General features: G+C 41.0%; 1 protein-coding gene across 1 annotated transcript in view; it reads right to left on the bottom strand.

Annotated features, from left to right (window-relative positions):
- Positions 1-2,789: 2,789 nt before the first annotated feature.
- The window catches only part of SNX4 (sorting nexin 4), a 35,455-nt gene continuing 18,512 nt past the window's right edge, over positions 2,790-19,732 (bottom strand). Inside the window, 8 exon segments of the mRNA XM_065840797.2 lie at positions 2,790-4,709; positions 5,036-5,150; positions 6,501-6,646; positions 7,445-7,544; positions 8,772-8,861; positions 12,896-12,961; positions 14,425-14,486; positions 16,018-16,090. Of these exon segments, the coding sequence (XP_065696869.1) occupies positions 4,662-4,709; positions 5,036-5,150; positions 6,501-6,646; positions 7,445-7,544; positions 8,772-8,861; positions 12,896-12,961; positions 14,425-14,486; positions 16,018-16,090 (700 nt within the window). The 3' untranslated portion in view covers positions 2,790-4,661.

The raw sequence follows: 19,732 nt of genomic DNA, 5'->3' as shown, positions 1-19,732 counted from the left end.
CAGAGGAGGAGACTCCACAGCCTCTCTGGGCAGCCTGTTCCAGGGCTCTGGCACCCTCAAAGTGAAGAAGTTTTTCCTCACATTCAGATGGGACCTCCCATGTTTCAGTCTGTGCCCGTTGCCCCTCACCCTATCACTGGGCACCACTGAAAGAGGTCTGGTCCATCCTCTTGACACCCACCCTTGAGACATTTATAAACACTGATGAGATGCCCTCTCTCGCCAGGCTGTTTTCCTCTCCAGCTCCTCCACCCATCCCATCTCTGCTCTCCCTCCTGCCTCTTCACTCCTCCTTACCTCCTCACCCTCTTGTGCATCTCCCATCAAAACCCCATCCTCCCTCACATGTATACAGCTTCCCCCCCTGCCTCTCCCAGCACAGTGCCATCTCCCCTTACCTCCAAATACTCTGCACTTTCACTGTCTGGAGCTGTTTTCCTCCAAATCCACCCAAGATTCTTTCCAATTTGGCTTTGTTTTGTGTTTTAGATACCTTCCACAACCAGTCAAAGCAAAAATATTTTTTTGGAAAGGAAATAAAGCAATGGGAAGGCCAGTTTATGGAACCCATTCAAAAGCAACTAAAAGGCAGCAAAAAATAAAAGGGTTTCTTCTCTGCATTTGACCCTGCAGAAGCCACAAAATCCTTTTGATAACTCTGTATCATACCAAGAAACATCAGAAAACAGCAGCCAAAAAGTCACAGCCCTTTGCTCATGCAGGAACTCATAGAACAGTTTGGGTTGGAAGGGACCTTCAAAGGTCATCTAGTCCAACCCCCAACTCAAGGCTCTCGACCTGCCCAAGGCAGAAGAATGCACTCACCACAGTGGGTATGGACATAAAAGCCTCCTTATTTCATCTGGGGGGACACTGAAGCCTCTGCCCTTTAAAGAGAGACATTTCTCTGGCCACCACAGCTGCAGAGAACATCCTGCCCACCCTGGTCACCACCCACTAGAGGGAAGCAGCTCACACAAGTTGCTCTCCTGCAGTGCCAAGGCCTGGGCAGGAGCTGTTTCAGCAGTGAGCATCCTCTGCAAGACACCCCTGCCCAGAGAAACCCCAGCTCTGCTGGGAAGCAGAGTGAACCTGCCGGGCAGGAGCGCTCAGGGCTTGGAGCAGACACCAGCTCTGCAGCATGGGGTCAGCGGACAACAGCAGCTGGTTTTGCTGGTGATATACAGGTGTGTGTACCTGGATCTGGCTCTGAAGCCTGTGCCCCCATTTCACAAGCTCTCACTCTGCTTTGCCCAGCCAAGCATGAGGATTTTCCTTACAGAGAGGTCACATCTCCCCACAGAGCTCTAGGAGCAAACACAAGTCACAGGCAGCAGGGATGCACTGAACAGACAGACATACAGAAACAGAATCACAGAATGTCCTGCGTTGGAAGGGACCCACAGCTATAATCGAGTCCAACTCCTGTCCCTGCACAGGACAACCCCAAAATTCATGAATGATAACCCTGCCTTCCCATTGCATGGCAGGTGTAGGCATACAAGGGAATGACGACAACTTCCTTCCCTGTAATCCTCAAAAGGACATCAGAAAGTACTTCTCATTTCAACATAATTTTGGTGGTAAGGAGAGTTATACAGAAAAAGGAAGTCTCTCACACGCAGCTCTGCCAGGACCTCAGCCCCGTCCTGCCGGCACTGCCGCGAGTTTGGCTTCATCCACCGTGTCCCTCTGGCACACCTGCTCAAGCAGAGCTCCTCAGCCTGGGCCCGAGCCCCAGGATCTGCTCTGCGCTTGCCAAGGTGGTCCCTGCACACAGCCCCGAGGTTAACTCTGCTTTGGCTGACATGCCAGGTACTGAAATAATACAACTTTTTTTAAAATGGGGTTAATAAAAATACTTTATCTTTCCATTTCTGCTGGCTCTCTTACCCCAGCTACATTTAAGGGGCAGACAACAGTAGCAACTAAAATGTACTGACAAGTCAAGGTCCTGCTAGAAACGGGGAAAGTCGGGGACATCTTAAACAGTGATGATCCACCCAGCAAAGCTGCCTGGGGCAGACATGACAGCTCCATCAGCAGATCTGATCATCCACGTAGGTAAACTCTTACACATACAAGCATTTTGTCAAGTTAAAACAGTCTGCCCACCTGCTATTATTCTCAAGGCCTTCCACCATTTTTGATGTTTACTAGATAACTGAAGGCAGCACATTGAGGCAAAGCAGGCCGAGTTACAGAAGTTAAATCTGCATCATAGCTGGAGAAATGCACACTTCACAAGTGTGCTTTTGTCATCTGGACTCCATTAACCACAAGGAAACAGCCATTAACTAGATGATTTCCCCTTAAAGATAAAAAGCTAAAAGAGGGGGAGAAACCTTCACTGTTTCTTAAGATCCACAACTACACAGATGACATGCAATGCTTTTCTGCAGACAGCAGAAGAAATAAACTTATTGCAAATTATCCTTCAGCCACCTTTCACCTCTTTTCTGTCAAGCAACACAAAACCTTTTCAAATGCAACTTCTCTCACCTAAATGAAGACACACGTGAAATTCAGCCAGCTAGTTCTATTTGGGCAAAAACAAAGCAGGGATCAAAGCTGGTTTGTAACAAGTGTCCGAGTTTGGCCTTAATATGCCATTGCTCACCTGAGAGGCAAATAAGCTGGTCGTGGGCAATTTACTTAAATATTAAACCCCAGTTTGGAGGCCATTTGAGAGCCAAGATGAACAAGAACTGATTTCAAGAAATTGAACAGCTGTTGTCAGAATTGCGAAGGGAACACTTCTACAAAAAAAGACCCCAACATAACAAAGATATCAAAGAGCGATTTTATTTAGCTTATTTGGCACAAAACTTACAAGAACTGTTTTGTTCCCTTCTTAAATTTAGTACAACTAGCAAGGAGAAAAAGGCATACTAATACATTTAATAAGCTGTACAGCAAGTGAAATGTGGAAAGAGGCACCAGAAAGATCTACCAAAAATCAAAGTGCATGAAAAATACCTACTCTGAGCGCCTCACGGTATTGTATTAAGGCACCACTCCTTTAGAAGGTTTGCTGAATACATCAAGTGTGCAACTTCTTGGTTTGGAATGTAAGAGTCCTTCAGCCTGTATCAGAACTGGATACCACAACGTCTGAACAGAACAGCACTTCTTGTAAATATCATACGGAGAAACCTCTGTCTGCCCAACGTCATCTCAGCCAGGAGAGTCACTCTCACACAGTTTGAACAAGGTAACATTATCAGAGCAACCAGTATTTAACGTCAGAGTTTTAAGCTGTAGTGTACACCAGGCCTATGAATTCTTTACAATGGTTTTATAGAAAAGAAATGCTGCAGAGACAAAAGTAACACGGGGCATACCAGTAACAAAATTATTGATTATTTATCAAAAGAACTTTCAAGGACTTCCTGGAGTATCTCTTAAAAATCAAAATCTGAGTAGTGTTATAATCCAGAATAATTAAATACACTTTAAGAGAATATTACAAAGCTTCCTCTAGGACTAGCAATCAAGTCTGACAAATTCCACAAGACTTTAGGAACTTTAAGTACGTAGAAAAAGCCCATTATTAGACAGTGGTGTTTTTCATAACTGGAAATATTTAACGCAAGTACCTGTAGCTGCAAATCATGTTATATTGGTGTGTATATATACACATATATACACACACACACACACAGAAACATCATTACAAGAGCCAAACACCTTGGTTCGTTGTGGATTCTGCACATCACTGCTTTTAAGTATGACAGAAGTTGCACCAGGTGTTTGGGCTTTTTTTTCAGCATCTTCATTGATAATTATTCTTTTAAGAACCAAACCACTTCAATTACAAGAGGAGGTACCACAGGCCAGATTCACATCTAGTGTAAACAGGTTCCAAACAACTAAACAGAAGTTGCATCCGCTTCTTACCAGCTTTGACTTTGGTTTTGCTGCTCAGCTGGATCACCAGTCTCCTTTACTTGCAGGAAGAAGTTTGATAAGAAATCAATGCCCATATCAAAACTGAAGTGAGAACCAGTAAATGCAGAATATCGTATCAAACCATCATACAACACCTCTACTGTAGAGAGTTTCAAACATCTCAGGAGCTTGAGACTGCTTAACCTGAACTCTGTAGAAGCACATTTCTCTATGGACATGCAAAGGCATTTAAATATGAACCCTAGGTGTTACAATATTTCATTTTTTGCCCTCTTACAGTGTAGACCTCAAGAACACAACTGTGTGTCTCATTAAAAAAAACAAAGCACCCTTTAGCATTACAAATTCTAAACAGCAAGGGCTGAAAAGAAGGGCATCTGGAAGTGATCTACACATTACAGAGCACAGCATTTCACAAGTCTCAAAACAGTTTGGTTCATACTTTCTGGGATAACTTTCCCTGTACCTTTGCCCCAATACAGAGCTGTAGTTTTCAGTAACTCTTTTACCCCTGAATTATTTGCTACCACATATAAAACATGCCACAGAAGTGGCAGTCAGGGCTTAACATTTAATGACATGTCCTTTTTGTCCTTTATTAACAATTACAATCAGCAGAAAGAAAAACTATTCACTCAACTCATTTATTTCATGATTTATATGTAAGTCATGTAGCAACTTAACATTGGTGTTAATACATTTGTGCTTCCGTTCTCTGGCACTTGGAGGAGGAATTCATTTCCAGATAATCACATCTTGCTGAAGCATTCCTTTGCGTTTGTCCAAACTTGAATTCCCTTTAAAAAAAGTTAAAAATCAATAGGAGGAAATATACTTTGCAAACCTCATCAACAGACCTCCTTCCACAGAATACTCTACAAAAAAGTCACACAGAATACGTCCCACAAGAATAAGGCAGAGACCACAGTGGAATTGGACCACACCGCCTATAATAATACCAACATTAACACAGGACTGAGTTAAAGTGGGACAGAATACATGAGAGGTTTCATGCTAGTGACTTCCAACCTTTTGTGACCACAGTGTTCCTAGTAATTGAGGGTTTGCATCTGATTCCCCGCTGATACGATATGTACACTAGCCTGGCTGTTCACAAACATACCTTTTTGCACATGCTAATCTGCATAACAGCGTAGTTTATAAGCGCCTCCTTCAAATCGTGATTCTTTTGTTCTTTAAACCGTTCAATATCAGCCCAGGCACTTTTCACAAAGTCTCTGGAAATAAAAGCAATATTTCTGTTAGTAACTGGTTTACATTTTCCATCCTTCCTCTGAACCCTCAGCGGAGAAGCCATGTGTGACAAAGCACTCCAGCTTTCAGTCAGTAAAACAAGTTCAGTAGTTATTATGCATCCCACAGTGTCTTCATTTTATAATTGGCATCATCTTCTTTAGGTTTGTAATCTAGAGAGTAAGTTTCACATGTGTTGGGTTCTTTGTGCTGAGGATTTTTTTCCAGTAAGCATCACTGCCCTAGAACCAGCATAATTTAGAATACACTTTTCTCCTCAGATGCTGTTTGGGTAACTAAGTATCTTTATGCTGACATTCAGCACACAACATTGCACATTTCTTTGTCAATTGTCAAGTCAGAATCTTGGTCTTTTCAACCTGAAAACTCACTTGTCATCAGCATTTGAGACACTCAAGTACAACAAACATTTACAATGCAAATTTGACTTGAACAATTCACTTGCAGAATTAATTGTGTTGGCTTGCTTGATGTGCCTTCAGGTCTCCTTAACTAAAACAGAGATGGATTTCTGTAATTCATAGTTTTCATTTGTGCTGGACTATACATACAAGGCAAGTATTCACTTGAAAATTGCTTCCAGAGCTACAAAAGCAGATCTCCACCAGTACTTCTGTCAAAATGATTAAGAAACTGCATTTACTGAGCGTTTTGTTGTTTTGAACTATTCATGAACTAGTCTTATCTTTCCAGCTCTAATCCCAACATATTAGGAGATACCACGTTTAACCCTTGTGTTATATGATGAACATGTTCTGACACCATCACATGGTTTAGGAATGTTAGTTCCTATTTTTCACATTTGGCTTCCTGAAGAAAATTAGGGCACCAAGAAGCAGTTAAACACAACTCACCAGAACTTCTAACATCTTTCAAACAGGAGTTAGTTGTCTCCCATATGAGAAGTTGCAGAATATGAGCTCAGGACCCATACACATAAAACAAACTAAATACTGTGTTTGAATCGAATCAGCATTTGAGTCTTATGCTATTCAGCTGCAGACCTACAAGGCCACCTGCTAAACGTATTACTAGCTGAACATAAAAGCAAGCAAGTCAGCCATGAGAGTGGGCTCAGTCACTGGGAAAGTCATCAGGTTTTACATAAGCCATGCACTCAGCCCAGAAGCTAACTGCATGTACTGCACTTTATTTCACAGCTTGCAGCTGACAGGAGCTTTTATAGACAGCTCATAAACACCAAGAATATATTAAAAACACTTATAAAATGCAAACACCTTCAAGAGCATCCAGTCAAAGACTTCTGCTAAGACAAGCCCTGTGTTTTCTTTGAAAAAGTCAAGCCCATTTACCTGCCCTCCAGATTTTTAGACTTAAGTTGTTCCTCTCCTTCCTGTATCTGCTCTTCCAGAACCTTTATCTTGGCTTCCCTCTGCTCTGGGGTTTCCTGCCCGAAGAGCTTGCTGGTCATCCCTTTCAGCGAGAATGTTCTCACAGTCTACAAAAAGCAAAAGACACTCCAGGTTTGGGATTCTTGAGCACAGCCACAAGTCATTATGTTATTTTTGCCAATGTTTGGGCTTATTCTTATTATTCAGCTGATTTTTGGCTTTAACTTCCATTTCATCAATGTCCCATTGATAAGCAACGATAGAGGTACCGTGGCTCAAATTAGACTGAGCAAAGTAGGGAGGAAGTAATTTCACATTCGAACTCTTAAGACTGGTCTGTGGATTAGACCATAAGTGAGTCATTCCACTGACACAGGTAACCTTTCAGAGTAGTTTTCTTACTCAAGTAGGAAAGAACCCAAGTCTTGCATTCTGTGTCAGAAAGACAAAGTAGTTGCACATAGAGCATCAGGAGATCCAACAGCAATATTAAGAGTTCTAAACACTTTTTTGAAGTTACCACTTTAAGATAAATGTTTAAGTAACATTATCTTCCCTATAAAAAGGGCTACCCACATATCAATAATATCCACCTTTGAAAAGGGAGAGGAAGCCTATCAGAATTTTCATTTTTAGGATAGAGTTGTTTGTATTATACTGCTCAGGTCATATTTCCTGCAACCCTTTACTTGCTCAGTATTCAATAAAATAAATTTGGTACAAACAGCTTGTGTCACCAAGAACCAAGTTACTTTAAACCTCAGATGCCTACAGCTCATATGATACTGCTTCTCATAAGCAGCAGCCAGCATGTCAGTGCCATTTAAATGTCATTCTAAGTAAGCTGGCTTAAATAAAAAATAATTTTGAAAAGGAATCTTGGAAAAGAAAGTGGAAAGACTCACTCCTGTTGCCAGCTCCTCACACTGCTGTTTCTTAGATGTCAGGTCCTGTGCAGCCATTTCCAAGTCATATTGCATTAGTTCATGTTTCCTGCAAACTGCCCTGAAAAGTAAGCAATGAAAGACCTGTCACGTAATACTTTGTTTTGCTACGCTTCCCTCCATTTAAGCTTTACAAATGACACCATGCTTTTTTTCTTTGGCAGGCAGCACATTCAGTTATTTATCTAGCTTGAATTCAACAGCCTTATCACAAAACACGTAACTCTGCAAACGCTGTAGTTCAGCAAGCTTGGATCAGAGTATAAAGAAAGTTCTTAGTACGGCAGCACTCTGCTCTTCTGCTGCTCTTTCCAGACTCATTCCCAGACACTCTCAGCAATACCAGTCCTACCATCTACTTAACACCACCACCGTAAAATAGTTCTATTAAAAATATATTACAGAAAAATGATAACTACGACAAAAGGTACCTAAAGATGGTACTCATCACAGCAGCGATGTATCAGTCAATCAAAATTATTCACATTTTTTAAACAATGAAACAAGAAACTGTGCTCCTAGATTCATATAGTGCCTTTCATCTGGAAAAAGAGGAACATTTCCTCTGACCACCTGCAGTAAGTCCCAGTCCTGTGTGGGCTGATGATGCTACATCCGTACTCCGCTGCCGGATGCACGTTTGTCTCCCAGGAGAGGCTACTCGTGCTCTGGGTTCCCACACAGCAGCTGTCACACTCGCCAACCCAATTCTATGCTGTACTACTGAACCTCTCCAAGAGGTTCAGAGCCAGCCCATGGAGAGTACAACAGCTTCAGGTACAATCTTACAGCATAAAGCAATTTGCTTTTGTATCCACACTTGTAAGGACTGCCCTATGAAGGCTAATGTTAAAAACATTTAAAAACCCTCAGCATTTAGATGCACAACACTGTACAGCAGATGAAAGTTCTACAAGGCACTTTGAAACTTGCTGGAATTTGTAAGGGCTGTGGCAGCTCTGTTTGGCCTATCTCATATGAAAGCTGAAGCTTTCAGCACTTTGGGGCACCATTTTGCAGTGTAATCAGGGGAATAAACAGCATTACCTTTCATAGTATACACACTTTTAACACTTCTGTTGCTTCACTGCTGATCAGCTCAGTTCTAATTTTTATTGCCACCCACTTGGCAATCAAACACAAGCAAGCGGTGAGAACACGCAGAATCTACAATACTGACGTTCCCGCTTCTCAGAGAACAGAAGATACCAAATGAAATTCTGTATCAACCCAATGTACAGAGAAAAGGAGTACAGCCTCCATTTGAGCTATATGCTTCTATACATACCGTAATGCCTCTGCATAGAAGAGATATTCTTTCAGCTGATCTGCATAATGTTCCTCTTCTTCCAGTATGTCATCAATAGAAGCTGCATATCTGGTGAAAAACAGCAATGGTTAAATACAAAGCCCCTTAATTTAACCTTTTAAGGACTAAGCATAGAGTAGGAAAGGAGGACACTTGAAACACCAGTCACAAAGTAAAGCAGTGAAAGGCACTTCCAAAAGCAGTTTTTCCTTTGTTTTTAATTTAACTCTGAATCAGCTATATAAACACTTTTGTTTCTTTGGTTATTACTACAACAAATCTTCTGACAAGTACAAGATCTACCATAAGTTTCCTGCTGAAGATGAGACAGTTTTAATTAAAGGAACAGAAAACAATTTATTCCATTTCTTCAGTGGACTGTCAATAGGCAGCACCAAGACAGAACCGACATAGTGCAGAAGAAACCCTGCAAGGCCTAAAGCATTAAGGCACAGGAACACAAGCATCATACCTTCTGAAAAGCAAAGAGGCAGTATTTGAAAGGCTGTTTCCACTGCTCGTGATTCAGCCTGAGTACAACAGAACTCACAGTGGTGCTCTGAACACCACAACACTGAGTCCTTCAGCTCCTTGAAAGTGTGTTGTTTTGTCTGCTGTGTAAGTCAGGCATATCAATTCAGAGCAACAAGAAGTTTAAACCTGCCTTTTAGGGAGAAATCTGAAGTACAAAGGCTTGGACCAACTCTGGAGCTCTTGCATTCAGTAAGAGTTTTGTCACTTAAGCTGATGTCTCCTAAAAATGGAAAAAAGCGCTTCCTTCTTCTAGTTAATATTGCTTATTGGACAGTATTTAATAGGGTCTCACTGAGATGACTCTGCTTGGACACAATTGCAGACACAGGTCTACAGCTAAGAGGGAACAGCACATCTCACTTGGCACAGTGACAGAAATACAACATGCCACTTCAGCTGGCAATACAGGGCACGTGCCGCTGGCGATAAAAGAGAATCAATGAGATCCCATGACAAACTCCATCTATTCTGCCAGCTCAGTCTGGATTCTCAAGTATGTGGCAATCCCCTGCAGAGCTGCAGGCGCTCTGAAGAGAGCACATGCCCATGCTTGTCTGGTGACCAGCACACTGTAACTCAAATGTTCATTACAACATCTCTTGGCTTGAAAGATTTTACAAAATCTGAGGTTTTCCCTTTCCACCTGTGCCTCTCCAGTAACTGGTTCTACAGGATAAGAGGGCAGAGTCTCAAGCTGAAAGGGAAATGGTAATATGACCTGAGATAGAACAAGAAATCCCTCTTGCAAGCTGTAAAAGGAACAACAATATCACTTAGACCCCTGGGCATCTAAAGAAGACGCTCCTGAAAGTTATCACCATCCTCAGGCCTGCTCAGGAGGGTGTGCAGACTATGGCTCTTCAAAGAGTGAATGGCTGCTTCCAGAGTAACTGGAAGAATGTGAAGTCTGAGGAAAAGTTGTAGACATGCCCATCTCTTAAAAATTCATACTTGAAGTTTGGAAGCAAGATGAGTTGTTTTGAATCTCTGCAAAAATCAAAGACATGGCACACCCAAGAAAAGCCCTACTAGAGCTATTGGTGATAAATAAGTGTAACAGATTAAGTGACCAGCAACAGCAGATCAGTTTGGGTAGAGATAAAACCACAGGCAGAATGCAAATTCACATTAATAAAGAAGAAGTACAAACTGTTGAAAAATATACTTGGTGTGAAAAAATCCTGCAGCCACACAGGTCATAAGTGGCTTACCCTCTCTATTTTTAAGTTCTTAAGTGCATTAATTTCAGTATAGTGGTTAGATTTCTCCAAGCAGCAGATGGGACATTTCAGTTTCAAGCAAGTTCTAAGTTTAGAGCAGTGCTAGAGCTCATCTGTGGCAGAACAACTCTCCAAAAAACCAAAAAAACCCACCAAACAAAATGCCACCTTATCTAGACAGGGTTTTCATAATGACACTTAAGTTTGATTTGAGGAAAAAAATAGTAAGACAAGCTATATTTTGGGCTGTCTAAGCTGAAGTTTAAATACTGGTTTGTCCTAAGCAGGGAGGCAAACCAAGGAAAATCTTAAGGAGAAACACTGCAGTGAAGGTACCCAATATGTTTCCACTCTGCATGGGAATCATCAACTAAACCCCTGTTTTAGTTTAGACTGCTTCCACCTGTCATGACAGCCTAGTTGATACAGAGATAAAGGACAACTCATTAATAGCACAATGACAGAGTTATAACCATTCACTCGAGCTTTCTCAGCATACTCTCATTTTCTATTACTTTAGCAAGCCTCATCCTGTCATATGACACACACCCAGAGGTACTTTGGGATGCCTTCTCCAAATACTAAGCAGTTTTAGATCATACTAAACAACAACAACTCAAAAGTTTAAATAAACATCTAGTAAAGACCACAGCATATGGAGTAGATAGAGAATAATTAAATCAGCCTTGAAGTTTCACATCTATATTAGGCAACCTTTGTGAAATAGCTTTCTGTTGCAATAAACTCCTGTCTAATGTTATGGGAATGGTAACTGGGCTGTTAAGTTATACTTTCAAGAGAGCCCAGATATGATCCCTGCTGGTGGGAGACAGCACGGGTCACTGAACAAGTTCCTGAACCTCACCGCTGCTGCTTCTTGCTTGATCATCACTAAGAGATGATTGTTGTACAGAGTGCCAGAGCAGAAGAGACGACAGACAAGGAAAGCTACCTCAGACCCCATGCAGCGATTACAGTTACCCAGAAACTCAGTGTCATTGCTCTGGATCTTTAACCCTGACTGTGTCACTGACAGAAATATTAAACATCTCAGATGTCTGGAGGGGGTTCAGCCTCCTGACTGAGAAGTAAGACCTACTTCTTTTAGCTGGTTACGTGTTTGATATCTCAGTGTGGTGCATCTGAGCCACTGAAAACCTACTTGTGTTGCCTCAACTCCTCTATGTTATACCATGTTTTCATAATTTAATGTCTGCATACTGTAGTAGTTACTTATCATTGTATTCCACTTCTACTTCAATTTTCTTCTGAACGCAGAATGCATTCTCCATTTCTTCATTCACACCAGAGCCCTCTGTCTGAAAACTATTATATCATTTCTTGGGATGCAAACCACCATGTTAGCCAAAACACACAAGTGTGAATAAATTATTCAGAGAGGTTCGTATTCTTACAGATCTCATTAAAACATAATTATTCTGAAGAAGAGGAGGGCAGAGTTTGGCATGTCTCCTCATACCCTTCCAGTTGACAAGGCATAACACCAGGTACAACAGGCAGTAGTACATACGTAAATCTGCACTGTAAACTAAAGTGGTAACTTCAACAGAAATTACACTATCAGTAAGAATGGTGCATGAAGAGTAAACAGCTTCCATCTCTTGACGGAGTTGTTACTTATGTGTACTGTGCGATTACAGAAGAGGAATCAGAGCAATGAGAAGTTATACTGTTTCACTTACTATGTATGACTACCTGAAAAGCAGAAAGCACAAGCCCAGAATACCACTTCTGCGAGCCCTCTGAAGTGCTAGACTCTTATTTTGAAGGCTCTGTTTTGTATACTCTGCCAACTGACTCTAAAGATGCAAGCAGGGAGGATTTTCTACTTTATTACATCCAGTCAGTATTTATTTCAAGACTCTAACATTAGCATTTCGGTGCTGATTAATTACATTTCTTAACTTTCTGTAATTAAGTCCAAATCTATCTACCATCTACTGCATGGTACAAAATGTTGCTATCAAAACCAAATGGATCTCATCAGGTCTGCAGTACATTAAAGTTGTATTCCACCAGTTTCTGGCATAGTAGCTTAGAAGAAAAACTGGAAGAATTCCAAACACTTCTACAATTTCAAAATAATAATAAAAAAAGAAATCCCTCTTGTTCTCCAGAGATCTTCTGAGCTACTTAATACAGTACATAGATGCTAAAATTGTGCCTGTATCTAAGTCACAGAAACACCCTAAACCTAAAAACAACGCACCCCCAACTTTCCTGGTACTCTACTCATTATGTACTTTGAGATTGAGGGAAAAGAGAGGAAAGAGGGAGAGTTCTACATCTGGCTTACATCAAACTATCAGATATTCAGTCAGTACTTACACATCCATGTGGTGGCCAGCACTCTGCAACCCATCCCCCATCTCCTTTTCTATTGCACTCCACTCACTGTAGGAAAAACAAACGAGAAACAACATCAGACATGAAGGGTAAGGAAGTTAATAAGCTGCATCCTGTATACAGTTTCTTTCCAGGTGACACCTGAATAGAAATTGCCTCAAAGCCTGGCTTAGCCAACCTCTTTTCTTCCTCTTAAGCAGCAACACTGACAATGTGGCAAGGTGATTTTCAGCACTATTGCCCCTGCCACCTTAACTCATCCTCACAAATCCACTGAAGTTTGGGATTGGTTTTGAGCAGAAAGAGTCATTTAAATAGATACAATTCAATTTAAAAACAAAACAAACACAAAACCCACACAATACTAACACTTAAACGGGGAAAGAAAAAGAGGGAACTTTCTAAACCAGAATTTGGTCTAACATGTTCATCAAGAATAAACTAAGCTTTCTAGACTCACGACACATCAGATAGAAGCCTTTCATTCTAAAAAGCAGAAGGTGAGATTCGACATTTGCAAGCATTTTACTGCTCCTGAAACTCTTTGCTGTATGTCATTTTCTATTTTCATAGTAAATTGCTGTTGAGTTCTTATTCATTAAAAAAACAACTTACAATCCTCTCATTACTGCAACTACCTATTCACATTAGGGAGATCATTTAGATAGAGAAGGAAACAGAGCTGCAATAAAGATAGCAAGAGCCTTGTTCTGGCCATCAAGTATGTACACTGCAATTTTAATGGTGTTCTCAGCTTTGTGAAACCTTATGAGATTTCTTAGTTACCAGAATTACACCCACCACTCTTTTTACAAGAAAAAAGGAGTAAGTCCCCTTATATTTCACATAATTTATATCTAATGCATCTATCCCGTCCTTTGCTTTTTCATCAACATTCCACTCTGCTGATGTTGACATTTGTTTGTCTTTGTGTTATTACAGAACTACACCTAATTTCACTTTAAAACCCCCAACGAGAAAGACATCTGCAATCCATTAACCCTGAGAATTAAATTTAGCACTTGAACAGTGTGTAGAAGCAGGAGGTTTCCCTTAACCAGAAGTTTAGATTCTTTAATTCTCCAGTGAGATGGAAAACTGGAGCACGCAATTCACTCATATAAATCAAAAAAACACTGGCAAATTCACTTTAAAAAGAACAGATATAGTTGTTGATTTTTAATCCTTAAAAGTACCCAGAAGCTTTTCAGAGACAACTGCATGAAAATAGGCAGCAAGTTACTCTCTGAAGATACAGAATGCCAATGTAAAACCAAAAGCCCCAAGGGTCTGAAACACAAAACAAAAAGCTAAAATCTTCCACTTGAAACTAAGCTCAGCAGATCTGGAGATTGCTGTATTCAACATAGAAATCTCATTTGACCTGCAACATGAAGTTTTTCAAGGCAGGCATTTAAATGTTTCAGATATACTTTTCAAAAGCATAACAACATAAACAACATACACAGATCTTTCCTATGTACATATTTAAAAAATGGATTAACTCTTACCTGAATACTCTTCCATAGTTGCCATGGACTTTATAGACACCATACAGCCGGTCTGCTACCCTCTAAAAACATTAGAGTCAATTTTTGGTCATCAATTTTAAGTGCAATTCCTTTGTGAAAACCATATACAATCTTCAAGATAAAGCCTTAATGTTTTTATACAGATAAACAAGGTTAAGCCTAAATTTAATCTAAGCCACTACTGAAGGAAAAAAATCAACAGCATTAAGTCTTTGAAGACTGAAGTCACAATCAAGGCTATATTGAAAAGTAACATTTCACATAATTCTTTGGAGGTGCCCATGTATAGGATATGTTTATGAAGATCACAAATCAAGTTACCTTCAGTTTTTGAAAACCAGATGTAAGGCATACTCTCCTTTACCCAAATAATGCCAAATTTATATACACACTTGCTTATTTAACAAAGATGGCAAAACAAAAGTCCATCCTGACACCAAGAACGCAGGGAAAGCTTCAGCAAAATTGTAATAAGTGACTTGATTTTTCCATCCAGCTCGGTCAAACAAAGGAAACAAGCTATATCCATTGCAGAACTTACTGCTCAAGCTAGATATGTCATTTCAGCTGTTTGGAGAGTCAGTGCCTGCTGCAGCCAGTGCTACAACACTGGCAACATCCTCAGAAGAAGGGACCACAGGTACACTCTGAAGAGCAACTTGTAATCCAGACAATGCCCTTGTAACTGTGATATACCAATGAATGAGACTGAAGCTCGGTAAGACTTACCATTACTGGTCTGTCAAAGCAGTAAAAAGGAAACATAAGCAAATTGCCCAACAGATCTCATGCACATATTGCCCTGAGTAGAAGTCACTATCAGTAGAACACCAGTGATTAATCCTCTCAAGAACCTCAGCTCAACACGGCAATCAATTACCGTCCTCTACACCGCAGTTTCCATCAAAAATTAAATCCCTGTTGAACATACTAAAAAGCAGGATCATGCTCCTCATTATTGGAGTTGTAATTTCCCATTTCCTTTTTGTGGTTTTAAAAAAAAAAAACCCACAACTTCCATTCTCAACCCATAGAGTATCTTGACGCATGACATAATTGTTCTCGTAGTTAGAAAGAACATTATTCACTACAGAGAAAAGAACAAACCAAAGAAAGAAAGAAGTGTGCTGGGAAGCACACACAATTCATACTACAAGCTCTGGAAAACTAAGTATTGTATGTCTGACCAGAAAACAGTGTTTGGGGGCTCTTTCCAGCCCAGATACGCAGCAAAAGCAACTTGTCTGCTGAGTAGAGAAGCAGATATCTCGATTCACTTTAAAACACCTCCCTCTGATACGTGACCATCGGGGAGAGGGCAGATTAGCAACATGTATATGTTTGCTCCTCTGATGACTGTCAAACTTGACCATAACATTGGGAATTCTTCCCCTCCCCAAATCTGTACTAAATCAGCACCTCCTCCTTGCCACCTCCCGCTCCAGAGCCAGACTCCTCAGGCAAAACTGCCCTTACTCTAGAGCAGATACACCAGTTCTCTTGACTGAACAAGAAATACTGCCTCGGAAATGAATTATACTGTTTGTCACGACACACATGGGAAATACTTACAGCTCTGACTCGCAGAAGGTGTGATATGACAGACTGCAGTTCATCGCTATAGTGTTTTAGTTCAGTAAATCTCCTGGGAGCAGGAAACAGATAGTACATCATTAGGCATCATGAAAGCAAGTGTGACAGAACGTCAGATAGAGTCACAATGCCACAGCCAGCGAGACACAGCATGAATTATGCTGAGGTGGAATTATCTGAAGACTCCTAAAGAAGCGACTGCAGAGTTCAATTTCCCTAAAGTGAACAACCCAACACTTGCATAACATTTTTTATGTAAATGGAAGTTTAGAACAATTTAAGAGATACATTTGTATGAACGATAAGTAGTTAATCGAAATTATTACATAATTGTATTGGGTATCGGCTTTTTTAAAAAATAGGATTTATAAAAGCAAGCGTGAGTCAACAGGAAAGAATAGGAAAGCTTAAAATAAGTACAAAGCTAAAGTCTGCTGAAGCATACATATTTCGTAATAAAAATGTATTAATATTTCTGTCCTGACAAAGCTACTTCACTTCCAAGCTGCCATCCAGCCAGTTTTGAATACAGCCTTTCAGAAGTTCACAGAATCACTCACAAATACCACAGCTCCCCTAAGGCTAAGCCGTACAGTAACGAACTAGTTACACACGAAACCCTACAGAGACCTGTACCTGCACAAGAGCCACACAAGGCTAAAAGCGACCAAGTCACTCCAGCTTAGCAAAGCACCGGTCACCTCTGCAAGGGACACACAGGCTGTTGGCCTGCCACTGATGAAGGAAGAGGCCTTTCATCCACCACCCTGGTTAAGCCTTGGTGGTAGTTTAAGTCAATATATTTAGCTCATGCTCATGACAAAGCCGGATCGGTTGCCACAGCTTTGCTAGTGACAGGTAACCAACTAAGCCACTGCAACAGCCTCTGCCATACACACAAACCCTCCCTGTTCCACACAAGTCTGACTCGTGACCTACTTTGGTGCACAGGAATGTGTATTTCATCCAGAGGGGAAGCCACAAACAGCTTTACCTAAATTACTGAACAATGATCTGAAAATAAACAGACACAGAAGAACACAACTCAAATTAAGGAACAGGAGAATGAGATTAGCCGTCCAGGTTGATATCTGAGCATTAAAACCTTCAGCCCTCCCTCCCACAGCAGGCACACAGTCAGGCTTTGTGTTTCAGAACAGTTAGTACCTGAGAGGTCTTACTGAAACATGTCAGGTCACTTGTTCTGTGTGACCAAGTACAAAATTCCAGGGTTTTTCATTTAACACCTCTTCTTCCCCTGCCAGGAAGTCTTCCCCCAAAATATTCTCCTCCTCACATTCAGGAAGAAGGAGCTTTATTACCATTTCTAATATTTTTGATCTCCAAGGAGCATCTTTTATAAGATTATGACACACACAGGGTTAAAGTACATGAAAAGATTTAAAAGTCAGTAGAGAAAGCGTATGGGATAAAACCAGTCATTGAGCTGCACAGTGGGGTTTAGCGAGCAATCTCTTCAGTTTACACTTTATAAAATATGCACTAGGGCTGCATGTTGGACAGCTGCAGACATGCACAGTGAAGATATTTGAAATAATTGAACTAAAAACAAAAGATTAAAAAGCATGCCTTCAGCTCAGGAAGACTCCTCTTTCCACTCCAGAAACTCATAATGAAAACTTTTATTTAGCTTGTTTTATGGCAAGAAAACTTCTAGGAATGCCGTACTCCCTAAAGGCAAGTGTCAGGAACCTAAGAGAACTTCCAGTATCCTGGATTCCAGCAGCAATACATCTCCTGTGCCAATTCCTCCTCCATATAATAATAATTAATAATTTTGTTAATTATAATAATTAACAAAAAAGCCACCACTTCAGAACCGAGCTGTCTCTTTATGGTCTCAGAAAAATAAACCAACGTGATGCTATTTTTTGCCTCACCTTCCATGAAGACTGAAAATTTTACAAATATAATCTTTCAGAAAAAGGGGTTTTAAGAAACTAGTGGTGTTGCAGATCAAAGGTTTATTTCTCAAGTATTTGCTTAAGTCCTACTCATTGTTCACATATAAAAATTACATCATTAAAGTAATTTCAAAGTGAGTTTGGTGAGGCACACCAAGGGCTGTTTATTTCCTAGTGGATCATAACAACTAAAGTGTGAAACGAGACAGTTTTGATATTCAGTACCTGAAGCAAGCCCAGTGCTTTTCCATTGGTTTTACTGATTCTGCAACATTACCAGTCTAAAGATTTAATTGAGCTGTTTAATTGTCTTCAGACAAACGAAGAACTGATCAGGTCACATTTCTGTAGGAACACCACTAGGTTTCTTCTCAAAAATATCTTTTATGGTAACAGCAAAGAAAAGGTTATTTACAGGAGACAGTATTTCAGTATCAGTTATCTACTTTGTGCATTTTGCTCAGCAGAACTCCTCCCTACACCAGGGAGGGCAGCACCACTGTCCCGTTTTGTGAAGGAAGGTATCAACACTACAAGAAAGGGTTTACTAAAGAACAAGCCACTTGACGACCAACCAGACAAATAAACAAAAACAAACAAAAAACACAAACAAACCAAAGTTACTCTTTGTTTAAATTCTGGCTTAGGAAAGGATTTAGTGTTTTCTAGAGAAACTTTTCACCAAAAAGAAAGCTACTGGTCTGACTACAGCACAGAAGGGCCAATATTATTCAATATATTCATTAATGATTTAGACGAGGGAATTGAGTGTACTATCAGCAAGTTTGCTGATGACACTAAGCTGGGAGGAGTGGCTGACACGCCAGAAGGCTGTGCTGCCATCCAGCGGGACCTGGACAGTGAAGATGGAGAGTTGGGTGGGGGATAACCTGATGGAATTTAACAAGGGAAAGTGTAGAGTCCTGCATCTGGGCAGGAACAATCCCAAGTTCCAGTATAGGTTGGGGAATGACCTATTAGAGAGCAGTGTAGGGGAAAGGGACCTGGGGGTCCTGGTGGACAACAGGATGACCACGAGCCAGCACTGTGCCCTTGTGGCCAGGAAGGCTAATGGCATCCTTGGGTGTACTACAAGGGGGGTGGTCAGTAGATCGAGAGAGGTCCTCCTTCCCCTCTACTCCACCCTGGTGAGACCCCATCTGGAATATTGTGTCCAGTTCTAGGCCCCTCAGTTCAAGAAGGACAGGGAACTGCTGCAGAGGGTCCAGCATAGGGCAACAAAGATGATTAAGGGAGTGGAGCATCTCCCTTATGAAGAAAGGCTGAGGGAGCTGGGGCTCTTTAGTTTGGAGAAGAGGAGACTGAGGGGTGACCTTATTAATGTTTATAAATATATAAAGGGTGAGTGCCACGAGGATGGAGTCAGGCTCTTCTCAGTGGCAAACAATGATAGGACAAGGGGCAATGGGATCAAGCTGGAACACAAGAGGTTCCACTTAAATTTGAGAACGAACTTCTTCTCAGTGAGGGTAACAGAGCACTGGAACAGGCTGCCCAGGGAGGTTGTGGAGTCTCCTTCCCTGGAGACATTCAAAGCCCGCCTGGACACCTTCCTGTGCGACCTCACCTAGGCGTTCCTGCTCCAGCAGGGGGATTGGACTAGATGATCTTTTGAGGTCCCTTCCAATCCCAAACATACTGTGATACTGTGAGGATGAGTGCCATGAGGCTAAATTAGAGAGGGCTGCAGTAGATACAAATTTACCTCTGAGTATCAGAATATCATGTTTTTATCACCATATAAAATT

The sequence above is a fragment of the Patagioenas fasciata genome, chromosome 7 (genome assembly GCF_037038585.1).
Source record: "Patagioenas fasciata isolate bPatFas1 chromosome 7, bPatFas1.hap1, whole genome shotgun sequence".
Classification (NCBI taxonomy): Eukaryota; Metazoa; Chordata; class Aves; order Columbiformes; family Columbidae; genus Patagioenas; species Patagioenas fasciata.
Note: the sequence above shows the minus strand (reverse complement) of the source record. Positions and strands in the feature narration are given on the sequence as shown.